Raw genomic sequence first — 16906 nt, 5'->3', positions numbered from 1 at the left:
CCCATCTTCCCCTCCTTTGTTTGTTCCTGCGTCCCCTCCTCCCTTACTCTGGTGACTATGTACGACTTATTTGTTGCTGTCGATGCCAATTGTGTGAGATACATCTGAGAAAGATTTTTTTACTAAGCACTTGTGCATGCCTATATACATCTGAGAATAATTTTTTTACTGAGCACTTGTCCATGCCGATGATAACAGTTTGGGCTTTGCTACGGTACACCGAAATGAATATGGACCGTTGATCTAATGTCATATTACCTCTTAGGAGGTAATACTTTTAATATTTATTTTATAGATTTTAATTAGAAAATAGAGAATTAGATCTACCGTATATTGCATGCATGATTCGTTGCCCCTCCTAGTGGGAAAAAAAGTTGAGATCTCAGATTCCTGTTTTTTTTTCCACCTGATGTGCCGGCTATGGGAATTAGATTGAGAAAAGAAACATTTCCCCCTCCAATCACGTAACATACCCATGAGCACATTGCATGTAAATTTACTTCTTTTTTTCTTCTTTTGCCATCTCGTTACATGACATTTTGATAATCATACCTTTTGACATGGATTTGCTAGAAAAAAAAAGTGGCATGCCGTGTGATCTAAATATGTAATAGATCTTATAATAGATATGAGATGGGTCAGTTGTAATAATACTATTTTTTCCCTCATGGACGTACATGAAACGTGTAACCCCCCCCCCTCCCCAAAATGAGGTAACGTGACATGTTTTTACACCCCGGGCCCCTCCCCAACATGAGGTGGAGTCCATCTCAAAATTCCGATGAAATTTGAAGACTCCGTATACATACACCTCTGATTCTGACGATGCACTAGCGCTTTCAAAAAAAAAATAACAGGCATCTCCCACTTAATTTCCCCGATCCAAAATTATCTCAAGGCAGCCTTCCAAGAAATGTGCATTTGTTGTTGTCGGTTACAACCAATCTAAAACAAACTGCATGCATGCATGCAGATGAGACGCTGATTATAGCAATTATCAGCTTTAATTAATTATTTTGTCTCTCTTGAAATTGGCTCAGATTTTTTTGTTATCTTACCTCCTAGGAGGTAATGGGTGTACCGTAGCAAAGCCCAAACTGTTATCATCGGCATGGACAAGTGCTCAGTAAAAAAATTATTCTCAGATGTATATCGGCATGCACAAGTGCTTAGTAAAAAAATCTTTCTCAGATGTATCTCACACAATTGGCATCGACAGCAACAAATAAGTCATACATAGTCACCAGAATAAGGGAGGAGGGGATGCAGGAACAAACAAAGGAGGGGAAGATGGGCCCTTTTTAACCATAACCTGTAGACCAAACCGAATTGTCAGTTTTTCTGCACCAAATGCTACCAGCAATGATATGTTATAAAGAAACTCAAGTGATAGAAGGTTCAGAAGGTAATTCATGCTCCAAGTGTATTCAATACCGGAAAAAGGATTAACAAAGATACACCGTCATACATCATAGCAATTGCCAGAAGCCAAGCTGCAATAGGCTGATAAAGAGAAACATAGCAGCAATATAGTAATTAATCTTGATACCACATAAAGCTGATACAGGTGCAAGAAAATATATAAACAAGCAACCAAAATAAACTTTGGAACAAGAAAGATCACCGGGTTATATCTGGTGTTCCCTGGGAAAGCTTTTTACAGCTGCATCCCATGAACGTGCATTGAGAAAGACGATTATCAATGAAAGAGCAACATAATGCTTCCTAGAACAAAGCTATATTCATGTTTTATGATATATCTTCAGCAACAGAGACGGTTATCAATGAGTTTTCGCTCAATTGTGCATGAATTGCATCTACGATTAAGCAGAATTTAAGATCAGGATGAAGCGCAGAGGGGCACCAAAAGAAGTGAAAATTATTGGGTCCTTACTATCAGTTTTCTTTATTGACAGTAGGCTCATGTCCAAATAAAAACTAAGCCATGGATCCACAATATAATTCAGATAAGTACCAGATGGATATGCAGAGATCGTACTTGCATAAACATGTTCAGGACAAGAAAGATGCCAAACTTTTTGAGCCATATAGAGAATATGTTCTGTCAACAAACAAATGTTCTCAACAGAACATCCAAACTTTTTGAGCCATATAGAGAATACTTTCAATACAGGTCAAATGCTTATTTTGTAGCCTATACAAGCACAGGTTTAGAGTATATACACCTTCACATATAGCATGTTCTGGAGCTTATAAATAATTCTTCATCACATACCAAGTGTAAGAACTAGATTATTCAGAACAGGAACAATTTGCACAAATACAACACATCAAGGAGGAGCTAGAGGCCTTTTACCTAGAGTTTGTCTGATCTGTGAATGGGAACTAACAAATTATCAAACCAATGCAAGGATAACCTCGGAGGCATATCATCGAACACATTACCGAAACGACCCAAGACGCATCACACACCTAGTCAGGGACCTACCCACAGCAGAAAGGGAAGAGAAAGGGAGGGCATACCTGGAGCAGGAGGGGATTGAGAGGGGCCGGGCTCATGGGGGACGAAGAGCGGGGTGTGCTGGAGATTGGAGAAGTAGAGGAGGGAACAACCCACCTTGCTAGATCCATGGCCACCGTGGCTAGACCGGCAGGCGTCGAGGCTGGATCCCATCTCCTCGTCGGCGTTGACTGCGCCGAGGGCAGCCTCCGGGGTCCAGAGGTCTATGGATCCGTCCCGCCTGGAGGTGGCAGCGGCATGTCCCGGCTCCGCCACTGCCACTGATTTCGAACCCTAAAAGTAAGAGCATCCTAAGATAGCCATGGGAAAATCAAAAGTTCAGCATTACTGTAATATACTAAAAATGAAAAGAATTTTTTTTCTCGCACAACAGATTCGTATTTTCACAAAAGCACCATCAAGACATACTCTATGACGATCTTTCTTCCTAGGATGCAGCACTATTTAAATCTGAGAACATTTTTGTTGTGGAACGGACCAATAGACATAAAACTATAAGAACGATGGGAACAGAACCATATGACCAAACGGTTAAAGTGTTACAGCATCTCAGCAATGTGTATGGGTAGCCCCTCCTCCTTTTTTCTGGGCTTGGGACCAGCTATGCAAAATTAAATGTTACTTCAAGTTGCATAGGCGGAGTTCCCTACCCACCCACCCAAAAAAAAGAAATAAAGTATTTTTTGTAGTTTTTAAGTTTTGCATTTTTTTGTTTTTTCTGGTTTTCTATTTTTTTGGTTTTTTCTAAGCTAAGAAGCAATGAACCCCCAAAAAAAGAAATATAGGATAATGCATTTTTTTGTAGTTTTTAGGTTTTGCATTTTTATGTTTTTTCTGGTTTTTTGTTTTTTTGGTTTTTTCTAAGCTAAGAAGCACATGCACACACAAAAATAGACAGGAAGGCCCCATTTGCGCCAGGTCACATGTAGTGCCACAATTCCAACGTGGTGAAATTAAGTCCTCCCATTGAGCAAGCCAAGCTGGACCTGCGAGGGCAGAGGGGAAGGTGGTCAAGAAACATAAAATCTTGCACACCCTGAAACCAACGTTAATGAGCAACGAAAGTCATCGGAAATGGAACTCAGCCACAAGAACGGATCGGACATGTGCAATACTACTGAACAAAATTTGATATGCCGAGGATTGGCTGCCAAGAGATTTATTAACTTGTGCATTAATGCAATTATTAAAGATCAATAAATAGGGTATAATGCGGCATGCAATCTAACTGACCAAAGCAAAAACATTATGGTAGAAGTAAGAGAATCTTCAGCAGATTAGTAAGTTGGACCTTTTCCTTAATTAATTATATGTATACCTCGAGGAAGTAAGAAATACAGTCTGTTTGCCAGCGAAGTGAGGAACATTGAAAACATGCATGCTAGTAACTGATATCCAGACGGACTATTAACATGGAAGAAGGTAGTGCAACCGAAGAAACCGAAGAACATGAAACAGATGAAGAAATAATAATAATGTAGAAATAGAACGCATGCGGCTGAAATGATGAGTGTGCTTACATTTATACTACGGGAAGGAAATAAGGATGACTTGCGTCCAACCGATTCAAGCGCTGGTGGGATCGGCTCCTAACTCCGTGGCAACGACCTCATCGCCAGCAGATGAGACCTCACCTTCCTCTTCCTCTTCCTCCTCACACAAATCATCAACATCCTTGGACTGGAAGCGGGAAGGAATTTGATCGTCAGTATAAAAAAATAAAAAATTGTTGAATTCACATACGAACCCAAGTGAGCAGAGCATCTGGTATGTACCTTATCGCCGATTTGACCCGTTGAGTGTGGTATCATTTCATCTTCATTCAGTTTTTGGAGATCAAGTATGGGGCTGTTGGGATGGAGTTGTGCTGCGTGCCTCAGCTCAGCCTCTGCTTTCTCCACCTCATCAGGAGAGGCACCCTCACACTCGACATATACTGTGACTCTGCGAAGCGAAGGGAGGCAGTGCAACCCCAGGCTGTGGCAGCTATCGTTCCCATCCTTGTATAGGGCCCTGACGGGGACACGAAACTTGAGGTATTGCAGATTTGGCATCACGGTTGGTGGGACTGATCTGCTGGAGGACTCGTCCTCTGTGCTGGAACCAAAGGCTGCCAGAGCACCCTGCTGCTTTCCCTTCCAGAGGCTAAATGAAACACAAGCCGAGTCCTCGTTGACCACAAACTGCACCATCCAGCCGAAGAATCTGCAATGTCGCAACTTCTGGAAGAAGCCATCGCCGGCAATAACAACAGTTGCTGTGGAAGAAGCCATCGACGACCGAGGCGTTGACAGATCGAGTCGATGGAGCTGTGGCAACCCGCCCACGGCTCGCAGACCGGCCTCGTCTATATCATCCACAAACAAGTTCAAGTAGCAGAGGCTGGGGAGACGCGCAGGGCTAATACATGATGGCAGCCGACGGAGCACTACTGTTTGTACTATCAACATTTGGAGATGCTGCGAAAGCACCACCCTGTCCCACTCCCCCCTTGGGGCTTTACCATACCGTAGTGATAGATGCTGGAGCTTGTGGAGATTCCCTAGCGACTGCGCTAGATCCGACTGCACCGTCCCTTTCAAAGAACCAAAAACGTGAAGCACTCTGAGTTCGCTCAGGTTGCCGAGGGCCTTCACAAATTGCCGCTTGGACTCGTCATTCAGGTTGTCGATACGTATATGCAGCTCCTCCAATGACGTCAGCTTCTTCAGCAACCCATCCGGCGCGCACGTATGGAAGCCACCACGTAGGCAGACCAGCTGCGTTGAAGTATCTGTAGAAACTTGAGCTTTCCTATTTCTTCCGGGAGCTCATAAATACCATATGTATGTTGTAGCCCAAGGTACCTCAAATGAAGTAGATCTCCAAAGCTAAGACCCTGCCAGCCTTTAAATACCATATCTCCGTATCTTTCACAGTTGCAGCCCTCTAAAGCTAGCACACGCAAGAGTTTGAAGCTTGGATGCAAGACCCAACTTCCAATATCACACCTACTGGCAACCAATGACCTCACTCTTGCCATGCCCGTATCATCTTCCTGCTGGGTTAATTGCTTCATCACTCTGTTCTGGTGAGCTAATCTGCGCACCTTGTTTCCTGAAGGTGACGTGACTTTGTCATCATTTGAGATAGTCACAAAGTTTTCTTCGTATGACAACCCACGGATGAGATCGAGCACCATGTCATGAACTTGGCACCCACGTATGTCCCCACCTTCATCCTCATCCCTGACTGCCTGGATCATGCTTCTATTTACGAGCTGATTGAAGTATTCCTCCCCCCGCTGAAACAAGCTGGTTCCTGTTTTCGTCTCCACGAAACCTTCAGCTATCCATTTCCATATCAATAAATCTTTCGGAATGAAATAGTCTTCGGGATACACACTTAGATACAATAAGCAAGTCTTTAGATGCATAGGCAGATCATAGTAGCTAAGAGACAATATCCACTCAGTATCATCTGCTTGCTGGCCGCCATCATTACAGCGATAGAAACCAGAAGAGTTGCACACAGCAAGCCAATCTTCCCTTTTTTTACCCACAAGCATACTAGCCATTGTGATGATAGCTAATGGTACACCATCACATTTTCTCATAATCTTTTTAAATGCCTCGGCAGGAAGATTTGCAGGACATTCACCTCCACCATCAAACAGCCTTGTGTATAACAACTTTTTGGAGTCATCATCTGAGAGTGGTGGTAGCTGGTAAATAACACCGGTGGCAACTTCTGATTTACGTGTAGTTTTGATTACTATACTTCCTCTGTCATTCTCAACCAAAGCCAATTCTATTTTCTTCCAATATCTTGTCTCCCATACATCGTCGATAACAATAAAATATCTGCATGTCAAGAGCCTCCGTTAGTAAAATATGTCTAAGCCATCTACAAAACAAGGAGTTATTATGACTAGATGAAGGATTTAAAAGAAAATCATCATTTCAAAGAATTACATTGTACATTTTGACCAATCGATAATAAGTTAACAACATTCGTAATAATTAGTTAAGGTTTTAATTAAGATCCAAAGATATATGCATGAAATGGTAAGCATACATGGTTTTAAATAGCGGGCTATGATAAATAGCGGCGTATTTTTTCCAAGGCTAAGAGGCTATAGCGGGCTATGGAAAATAGCGGTTTAATACTGAACCATGGAAAATACAAGTAATAGATGCACAAAAACATAGTAATTAGGGAATTTCATAAACATAAATATATTTCTAGGGCTACAGGAACATTATTTAAGTTGACAATACAACAAAATTAATACAATCAAATATTCAGTTGTCAAAACGACCAAAGCAGTAGCACCGAGCTAAGTATAAGGCTATAGCGGCGCTAAAGCTATGCCATTTAGCACAACTATAACCCAATTAGCTTCCATAGCTGCCATAGTGGCACAAATACAAATAGCGTAGCGGAGACTCTCTAAGAAGGCTATAGCGGGGCTATAGTGGGGCTATAGCCCGCTATTTAAAACCATGTAAGCATACCAAACTTGGCACTATTGGGTTGTTGGCACCGGTGTAACAAAATAATTCTATACTGCACTAATGATAGAATTACAGTGGAAAATACACTCTTAATTTGCAGCGCGCAGTATCAGAAAATGGCTAATAATTCATACCTCTTGCTTTGGAGGAAATCTTTGAGTTCGTTGATGAGCTGCCTTACGTCCAATATATCATATTTCGGCTCCCTGAATTCTTTCTTGTCAAGATCTATAAGAATGTCTCTTAGGACTTTCTTCACGTCAGGATTTCGACCAACCGGAACAAAAGCCCCACAATCAAATTGCGATTTAAGCTCATCATACACTGCTTTGGCAAGAGTTGTCTTGCCCAATCCTCCAACTCCGACAACTGAAACTATCTTCATCTTCTCATGGGACACCTCATTCCCCTGGGGCGATGAAAGCATTGATAGGAGCTCACCTCTTGACTTATCAATACCAATGAGCTGAGTCACCTCTTTGTACATAGCCTCAAGACGAGGATCAATTGCCGAAGTGTCAGCAGGTTTGGCCACCATCTCGTCGATTTTGCACCTGTCGCGCCGGTCAGCCACCTCCTGGAGTTGCTTCTTGATGTCTTCGATGGCACTAGAAATGTCACGGCGAGCCTTGGCTTTGCCGAACAGGCCACCCATCTTCTTCAGGGCGCGTTTGAGCTTGCTCTGGTCAGCGGGCTCAGAACCCTGGACACGCACAAGGAAGGTGTCGAGTAGATCTTCTACGTCGTAGGACACCTCCCTCATCTGACACGCCCAGACCTTGGCCTGCTTGTGATGCTGATCCCACGGCAATTGTGCCACCTTTTCAAGGGCAGGCTTCATGCTCTCCAGCTCCTGATGGAGGAACACGAGTTTCTTCCTCACACCATTCTGCAACTCGTATTCACCTTTGAGCAGCTGGTACAGCTTGGGGGCGAGGTTTCCCATCGCCCCCGTCACCAGATCCATGACTGCCGCCGGTGAGCTCTCTCTCAAGATTGCTGTGGTAGCGTGTGGGTGTGGGGGCTAAAGAAGCGGGTGTGGGGGCTAAAGAAGTGCTAGTGCTTCTGTATTACTGTATATGTCAATTGTTTGTTGGCTTGCCTCACCTCCTCGGGATTCTTCGTTTGTCAACATGGGGGGTGTCGGAGGAGGCCTGCATGTCTCGTGTTACTTTGAGCTTATACTACTCCTAATGGGGGAGAATTTAATTTTTATTTAAGATGCCAAGTGCACTGGCCATCATGGCGCCATATAGATTTACGGGCCTCGGTGTGCTCATTCACATGGCTTCCATGCATGGGTCGCCAGGCTACTTCGTACAATACAACAAGAAAAAAAATGCAGATTGAACTCACGGTTAGTTAACCACATCCTTGGATGGTGAACTGACTGGCCACTCTACCTACATTTACTATAGGAAAAAAATCCAAATTACTACCCTCAACTATGACCAAAGTCCAAATTACCCCTAAACTATTTTTTTGGTTCAGTTTGCCCTCCAAACTATATCATTTGGTTCAATATACCCCCTAACACATTTTATCTTTTTTGTTTCTCCATGCACAAATGGAATCTTAAGTTAAAATTTTGTGAGATGATGGTAGACACCCCGGCCATGTGAACTCTTCGTTTCTCTCAACTCTTCTCGTGATTCTTCATTTTGAACTAATAGATGGCCAACAGGACCGCACGGCACTGGCACGTGCATGTGCCTAGTCATGTGACCATGCCGTGCTATCTCGGGCCGCCGTGCCGTGGTCACCGGCTCTTTTTTTTTTTGGGAATCAGGAGTGCCTCTACTGAAATTTATTAAATAAATAAAAGTAGTTCAAAAGGTTCATCGAAAAGTGAGACAGAAAAAAGAGCCTACAGTAGCGGAGCCATGATGTACTGTGCTGTTGGGCATGGCGGCCAACCGTGGCTGTATCTGCCCACCATTGCTTCGAGGCCAGCTGGGTGTACCGCTGCCGAGGCTGATTCCGCCCAGGCCAGATCTGACCGCAAGAGACGGCGAGGGTGGAGTGAGGGCACGGGACCGGTCACCAAGGATGGGGACACTACTGGAAAAACGCACATTCGTCCGCGGCCGTTAGTACCGGTCACGGCTTTGCCCGGTACTAACGTGCAAATTTAGTACCGGGCCAAAGGAACTGTGGCCCTGGGAGCGTATTAGTACCGGCTGGTGGCTCCAGCCGGTACTAAAGTCCGCCACCGACAGCTAGTGACAGTTTAGTACCGGCTGGAACCACCAGCCGGTACTAAACTGCCGTGAGGAAATTTAGTACCGGCTGGTGGCTCCAGCCGGTACTAAAAGTGGCGCGTTAGTACCGGCTGGAGCCCGAGCCCACCCTTCTTCCTCCCCGAGCCCGAGCCAGTGCCATTTCACCAGAGAAGCTCGAGCTCGGGGTTGTTCTTCCCTTAGAGAGTTGCCACCATTTGTTCTAGTTTTAGTGAGTGTTCTAGTTGTCCAAGTATGCCAAAGGTTTGCAACTTCATCCTCTCTTCAATGATAGTCTTTATTCTTCGTTTTATGCTCTATAGTTAGAGAAATTTGAGACTTTTAGAAATAGTGAGGATGAGTGTGATTTCTTTGATTTATGCAATGATTTGAGATATATAGAACCGATGACTTGAATGTGGGAGTGGGTTTATTGGCTAGGTTGAATATGAAAAATTTATAGACATATTTTTCAATCATTTTCTATATATTACAAATGAATGTAGCACATTTTTTATTTTTAGATTCAGATGAGCATGTGGATAGTAGAAATTTTTAGAATGAGTGTAGACAAAACATGTTATTGTAGTAGATATAACCATAATGTGGATAGTTAATTTTTTTATAATGAACTAATGAAAGAATTATAATAGATTTTTTTATTATGAATTGATTATTTTGACACTCTAGTGATGTATTTATTCAGGCTCACATTGAAACTATCTATAAGCTAAAAAAATCTTTATTTCGAAACAAGTATACGTCGTTAATCTCCATCCAATAGTGATGACACTACCTTTCGGAGAAACACTATGCGCTATATGGACGTCGCGAATCGGTTGGTCGCATCACCAGCACTTCCGATTGATACGAAGAGAGCATTTGACGCAGTCAGCGTGGCCATTATTGCACTGAGAGCATATCAACGAGCTCCTGATGGAGGAACATGAGTTTCTTCCTCACACCATTCTGCAGCTCGTATTCACCTTTGAGCAGCTGGTACAGCTTGGGGCGAGGTTTCCCATCGCCCCCATCACCAGATCCATGACTGCCGCCGGTGAGCTCTCTCTCAAGATTGCTGTGGTAGCGTGTGGGTGTGGGGGCTGAAGAAGCGCTAGTGCTTCTGTATTACTGTATATGTCTATTGTTTGTTGGCATGCCTCACCTCCTCCTCGGGATTCTTCATTTGTCAACATGGGGGTGTCGGGGGAGGCCTGCCTATCTCGTGTGACTTTGAGCTTATACTACTCCTGACGGGGTAGAATTTCATTTTTGTTTAAGATGCCAAGTGCACTGGCCATCATGGCGCCGTATAGATTTACGGGCCTCGGTGTGCTCATTCACATGGCCTCCATGCATGGGTCGCCAGGCTACTTCGTACAATACAACAAGAAAAAAAATGCAGATGGAACTCCGGTTAGTTAACCACATCCTTGGATGGTGAACTCTCAAGACTGGCCACTCTACCTATATTTACTATAGGAAAAAAAATCCAAATTACTACCCTCAAATATGGCCAAAGTCCGAATTACCCCCAAACTATTTTTTGGTTTAGTTTGCCCTCTAAACTATATCATTTGGTTCAATATATACCCCTAACACATTTTATCTTTTTTGTTTCTCCATGCACAAGTGAATCTTAAGTTAAAATTTTGTGAGATGTGGTAGACATCATGAAATATGTTTAAAAATATGCATCATGTTTTTTTCATCAGCGTCTTGACGGGGTAGTGCATTTAATAATAAATTAATCATTGAAATATAAATTTATATGAAAAAATAATGATAAAAATTCACAATATATTTTTTGACATTCTTTGTGATGTCTACTACCACCTTGTAAAATTTGAATTTAAAATTCCACTTGTGCATAGAGAAATAAAAAAGACGAATTCAATTAGGGGGTAAATTGAACCAAGTGATGATATAGTTTACTATATCTACTTGCTTGCTGTGCGGTAGGTGTGGTGTATTGAAGCTTCTTTTTTTTATATAAGATAGTGTATTGAAACTTAGTTCTCTGCTATTGTATATTGAAGCATTGGCCCGGCCATGTGATACTGAAGCATTGGGCCGGCCATGTGAACTCTTCGTTTTTCTCAACTCTTCTCGTGATTCTTCAATTTGAACTAGCCATGTGACCATGTTGTCGTGCATGTGCCAACAGGAACGCACGGCACTGGTACGACACTGTTGTCGTGCTTGTGCCTAGCCATGTGACCATGTCGTGCTATCTCGGCCGCCCTGCCGAGGTCACCAGCTCTTTTTTTTAGGGAATCAGGAGGGGCACGGCCCTACTAGAATTTATTAAATAAATAAAAGCAGTTCAAAAGGTTCATCGAAAAGTGAGAAAGAAAAAAAAGAGCCTACAGCCGCAAAGCCATGATGTACTGTGCCATTGGGCATGGCCACCAACCGTGGCTGTATCTGTCCACCATTGCTTCGAGGCAGTGGCGAATCTAGTCTCAATATTTAGAGGGGACTCATATCTACTATTTTCTTCTTCCTCCTCTTCTCTTCTTCTTCCACCCATCTTCTTCTTCATTGTTTCATGCCAAAATTGAAGGGGGGGCTTAGGGGGGTATCTATGGATCTTGGGGAGGTAGGGGGCTTAATCCCCCTAGCCCCCCCCCCCCTAGATCCGCCCCTGCTTCGAGGCTAGCTGGGTGTGCCACGGCGAGGGTGGAGTGAGGGCACGGGAGCCGGTCACCAGGGATGGGGAGGGAAGAGCCGACAGTGCAGTGAGCATGAAATGAACCGTATTTTTCGTTTCTTAAAATCCGACTCTCTACCATTGTGATATATAGTCCCAGGCTGAAGTTAGCTTTATGAGGCCCTCTGACACTTGAAACGACTTGATAATTTCCTACCATAAACAATGAGGAAATGTTTTGCATTACCGTGATTTGCTAAAAAACTAAAAGAAAAAATACATTCTCTCGCACAATAGATTCGCATTTGTGTAAAAATACTATCAAGACATTGTTTGTCCTCCGATGCAGCACTGTTCAAATCTTAGCATGTTTGTGGTTGAACTGACCAATGGGTAGCCCCTCCTCCTTTTCCTGGGCTTGGGAGCAGCTATGCGAAATTAAGTGTTACCTTAAAATTGCATGGGCAGAGTTCTCTACTCCCCCACCAGAAAAATAAAGAAATATAGAAATAATAAAATTTTTGTAGATTTTATTGCATTTTCTAGGTTTCTTTTATCTTTTCCCCTTTTTTCTGCAATGCTAGTAATCGATTCGCTGATGGAACTGTATGAATCAATGTCAATGAACAAATGTGAACATGTGACTCTGAATGTGGCTAATTAAATAAAAGAGGGAGAACAAAGTCAGGGAGTTCACATTGCATGACATCCTCCTCTTCCTATAAATAGGAGACTACCCTCAGTGTATGTAACAATAAAATGAAAGAATGAATACAGAACTCTCTTCCTGTTCATGTGTGCTATGTTCATGAGTGTGTGAAAAACCCTGGTTTCTAACACATTGTCAGCATGAAGTTCTACATGAGCTAAGCACCCACGTAAGAACATGAACACTAGTATGTTTTTGGCACATCGGGCAGCGTCCAGCAACGTGAAGATGGCTCTGCCGCTGTTGCTGTCCATCGCCGAAGACAACTAGGGGCAATGCAAGAATGGCTCTGCTTTCGGTCGTCAGGCCGCCAGGGAAGCCCCGCCTCGGCACAGGCTTCACCCGGCGCGCACTGCTAGCGTAGCTGTCAATGTTTCGATCCGCCGAATTGTAAATTTGCATTACATGTCAAGCTGGGATAGTGAGCGTGAAGAACACAAGGATTTATGCTGGTTCGAACGGAATGCTCTTAGTCCAAGTCGGCCACTCGTGTTATCACGCACAAGACGTGTTATAACTAGGCAAGAGAGGAACTCCCAAGTATGTATGTGTTCGTGTGTGTCTAAGAACTTAGGTGAGCTTAACAACTTCTCAACGGATGCAGTTGCGCAGAGAGCTTTGTCCCGGTCACGGGATCGCGCCATCCCTTTTATATGTGGAAGAGATGGAACGTTACAAGCAGGAAGAGATAGAAAAGGAGCAAGCTTGTAGACGGGGTTGTCGTACATCGCCGTCCAATGATTAGGGGGGAGGGGGTGAGGGGCCGTCCCGCCGTGTAAATTCCTGCGCTTAGAGCTCATGATGATCCTCTTGACGTCATGGGCGGGCCGTCCGGTCGCATCAGCCATTTTAGGGTTGTGGCATCCCTAGTGTAGCCACGTCCCGGGCCGTCCGGGCGGCTGCGAGCGGAGCGACGTATGGCTCGGTAACAGCACGTGTCACTGTGGCACTCAGGATGCGTACGCCACCTACCGCGTCCTTGCCCCAAGGCGATGTTGACTCCGGGGACTGCGCCTAGCCCACCCGACCCTCCTTCCTTCCTATGGGGGCTGTCTCCCATCAGGATCAGGCAAAGCATGCTCGTGGTGTCGGTTTTGGATGACTGTCACCCTATACACGACGGCAACGGCGGAGCTAGCTGAAATTTTTAGCTGGGGCAGACTCGCACGACGAGCATAACACAAGTGCCAAAAAAACATTCCACATTCACATGCAACATTTATACTGAAATAACGACAGTAAATCACCAAACTACAAATAAATTTTAGATACAAAGGTTTAAGATGTCATAACATAATTTTTTCAACACATATTCTACTAACACAAACTATTCAAGTCTAGGTTTTCTAGGTAGCCTGGGCAAGTCTATACGATTCTTGGTAGCTTGAGATATCTTCTTAATTTCTTCTGAATCAAGGTCTCTAAAAATTTGCTTCTCAATGTAGCACAATATCAAACTATGAAGCCACTCATCATTCATTCTATTTCGTAGATCTGTCTTGATTATATTCATAGCTGAAAAAGCTCTTTCAACCGATGTTGTTGCTAATGGTAGAAGCAATCCTAACTTAATGGGCCAAAAGACTAATGGAAAAGTAATATCTCTTTCATGTTTAACCATTTATATAGCCAAACTTCCCAAATTATGACAATCTTTGAAAAAATCAACTCTTCGCATATGTATGACAAAGGTCTCAAGTTGATCTCTTATATTAGAACGTTCTAGGTCAGAGAAATCTTGATCATATATTTCAGTCAATCTAGCAACCTTTCCACAACCATTCCTTGTTTGTTCATAAATCTGCAAAAAAATGATAATATTGGTATTAATAAATAGTATAGCAGAGATCAATAATAAAAAATTCTGATTTACTTGTGTAACAACTAACCTTACAATAATAGCCATTTGCTCTGCTATTGAGACATCACGAGATTCATCAATGAGATTGGAAAAAAGATTATCCCCAATTTCCTCCTTTATTACTTTGCTGATTTCTTTTGCACAACTGTCTGTTATGTCCTTCTGAATTTCTGGGCAAGTTGTTTTTGCATTTTTTGGACACAAATGGTCAAATGCAGTCTTCACCTTAGGGTCCCTTCTCTTATGCCATTCAAGCATCTCTAAGAAATTGCCCCTGTTTAAGGAAGTATCTAATTCATTGTGCCCACGGAATGCAAGACCCTGGGTAATGAGAAATCTAGCAATATCTATAGCAGTAGTCACACGAGCTTCATATCGCTATTCAGAAGTTAAAGTGTTCCTTTCAAGTTTTCATGACACACTTGCCCTTTGATTTTTAAAGTCATGAGCACACCTCCTAGCTTTGTTATGGCAACCTTTAACAACACAGCAATGATCTGGAACCCTCTAGTTGCTGCATTTTTCCAATTGTCATACCCTGTCTTACGAAAAACTTCATGACCAAACTTTTCATGATTGACTTCCTTTCTAAAAAGAAAGCAATAAAAGCAATAGGCTGCATCCTTTGACACACTATATTCTAGCCAATCATAATCATCAAACCATTATGCTCTAAAGGCCATAAAATTGCTGAGAGGAAATGAATGACCTTTTGGTTGGGTCGGACCCTTCAACAAATAGGCCCTCTTAAAATCATCTCTAATGTTAGGATGGAAACTAGCAATTGGTATCCGAAGTCCTAGACCAGAAATAAAGTGGACATTTGAGTAAAATGTCATTATAAGAGCAGTACCTTCATCCTCTTCTTCTTCCACATTTGCTTCTGCTAGATCTGCCCCAACCTCAGGTAATGCTTCTTCTACATCAACAACCACAGATTGGACTTGGACCTGCTTTTGATCTTGATCCACAATTTCACTTTCCCGGGTACTTGGGCACCCGAATGCATCAGGACCAGAGCTGACACTCACACTAGAAAAGAAGCTCTTCAAATCTACAAAAATCACATTGAGCATATGAATAAATGCTAAGAGTTCCAATTCAATTGAAATACAGGGGAGATTTTACCTCTTGTCACCAATTTCTTCTCACCGATTGGAAGACAGGGGCGATTTGGGGCGCCATGCCCTCGCCCAACGCCAGCACCGGTCGAGACCGTGCTCTGCTCCTCAGCATCAGGTGGTACCGGCGCCGCCCTTCTTTCACGGAAGTGCCCAACAGCGGCGGTGGCATCCACGCCACTCCTGGGGCGGGGGAGGGGGGGCTTGCTCCCCTGCTGTCTTGGCCCTCCTACTCCTCCATGGAATCCCCCACTGCCCACAGGACAGCGGCAATGGCCGCGGGCTGGTGGGCGGCGGCTCTGTCATCTGGCAACCGAAGGGGCGGCGGCTAGGGTTTTGGTGGCCGCCCGCTAGGAGTGGACACAAATGGGACAGGGGGGTCGGAGGCGACACAGAGCCAGCGAGAAGGGGGAAACGGTGGAGGTGAATGTTTTGGTTTGCTGTTGGGCCAATGTTATTTGGGTCATGGGCTTTTTCCACTTAACCACCACTTCACCAGCGATGGCCCAAGCCGGCCTTCTTTTTCCTTCTTCCTCCTCTGACCTCCTACTCGCCAGAACGCCGCCACCGCTCACTTCTCCGACCTCCTGCTCGCCTCCGGCCGACTAAAAACACCATGGGGAGTCGGGATCTGCTTCGGCAGTAGCTGGGCTAGCTGCCTCACCCTGCTGTATTGGTGGCTCCACCATTGCATGGGGGGGTACTCGTTTGATTCTGATTTCCAGTACGAATACGAATCGAGAAAGCGTGGTCTATCGATCTTTTAGACCTTCGGAGTTTGAAGCTAGAGGTGTCAGAAAAGTTACCACATGTATAACTGGCTTGTGGCAGCCAAGCGCTCATAGCAACATTGCTTTTTGATCCTTCGATGTCGGCTCTTCCTATCATTTTGAAGCAGAATTCACCAAGTGTTGGATTGTTCACCCAACAATAGGGAACGTGAGCTAGGTATGGACCGTCGTGAGATAGGTTAGTTTTACTCTGCTGATGACCATGCCGTGATAGTAATTCAACCTAGTACAAGAGGAACCATTGATTCACACAAGTGGTCATCGCGCTTGGTTGAAAAGGCAGTGGTGCGAAGCTACCGTGTGTCGGATTATGACTTAACACCTCTAAATCAGAATCCAAGCTAGCAACCGGCGCCTGTGCCTACCGCTCGCCCCGACCCACATTAGGACGTTCGCGCCCCAAGGGCCTGTGCCATTGGCTCAGCCTGTCTGGCCGACGTGTCTTGGCAGGCCGCCACGAAGCTCCCTTCCTCACGGGCGGTGGGCTGAATCCTTTGCGGACGACTTAAATACAAGACGGGGCATTGAAAGTGGTAGAGTGGCCTTGCTGCCACGATCCACTGAGATCCAGCTG

The 16906-nt window shown here is 44.1% G+C and overlaps 1 protein-coding gene and 1 long non-coding RNA gene across 3 annotated transcripts; both read right to left on the bottom strand.

Annotated features, from left to right (window-relative positions):
• Positions 1 to 3327: 3327 nt before the first annotated feature.
• LOC120663057 (disease resistance protein PIK6-NP-like) lies at positions 3328 to 7979 on the bottom strand. Of its 2 annotated transcripts, none has more exons than XM_039942089.1 (2): positions 7113 to 7979; positions 3328 to 3468 (listed from the first exon to the last, which is right to left on the bottom strand). In XM_039942089.1, the coding sequence occupies exons 1-2, from the start codon at positions 7943 to 7945 to the stop codon at positions 3402 to 3404; spliced, it is 900 nt and encodes a 299-aa protein (XP_039798023.1). In that variant the 5' UTR covers positions 7946 to 7979; the 3' UTR covers positions 3328 to 3401. The 2 variants fall into 2 exon arrangements, with proteins under 2 accessions (XP_039798023.1, XP_039798024.1); XM_039942090.1 differs by lacking the exon at positions 3328 to 3468 and adding an exon at positions 5505 to 5549 and having other exon boundaries at positions 7113 to 7977.
• Positions 7980 to 13784: 5805 nt separating this feature from the next.
• LOC120663056 lies at positions 13785 to 16675 on the bottom strand. The gene is made up of 4 exons (XR_005670294.1): positions 15549 to 16675; positions 15274 to 15474; positions 14449 to 14694; positions 13785 to 14360 (listed from the first exon to the last, which is right to left on the bottom strand). It is a non-coding gene; the product is annotated as an uncharacterized LOC120663056 (long non-coding RNA).
• Positions 16676 to 16906: the final 231 nt, after the last annotated feature.

This window comes from Panicum virgatum, chromosome 2N (genome assembly GCF_016808335.1).
Source record: "Panicum virgatum strain AP13 chromosome 2N, P.virgatum_v5, whole genome shotgun sequence".
In the NCBI taxonomy this organism is placed as follows: Eukaryota; Viridiplantae; Streptophyta; class Magnoliopsida; order Poales; family Poaceae; genus Panicum; species Panicum virgatum.
The sequence above is the reverse complement of the archived record's forward strand: the minus strand, read 5'-3'. Positions and strand labels throughout refer to the sequence as shown.

What these genes read in the sequence shown, in the direction of transcription:
- LOC120663057 (XM_039942089.1), bottom strand. Translation starts at nt 7,945, where the DNA reads ATGGATCTGGTGACGGGGGCGATGGGAAACCTCGCCCCCAAGCTGTAC. An exon ending in GATTTCCTCCAAAGCAAGAG is followed by an intron (nt 3,469 to 7,112) that starts GTATGAATTATT and finishes CTGCCCTCGCAG; the next exon opens with GTCCAGCTTGGCTTGCTCAA.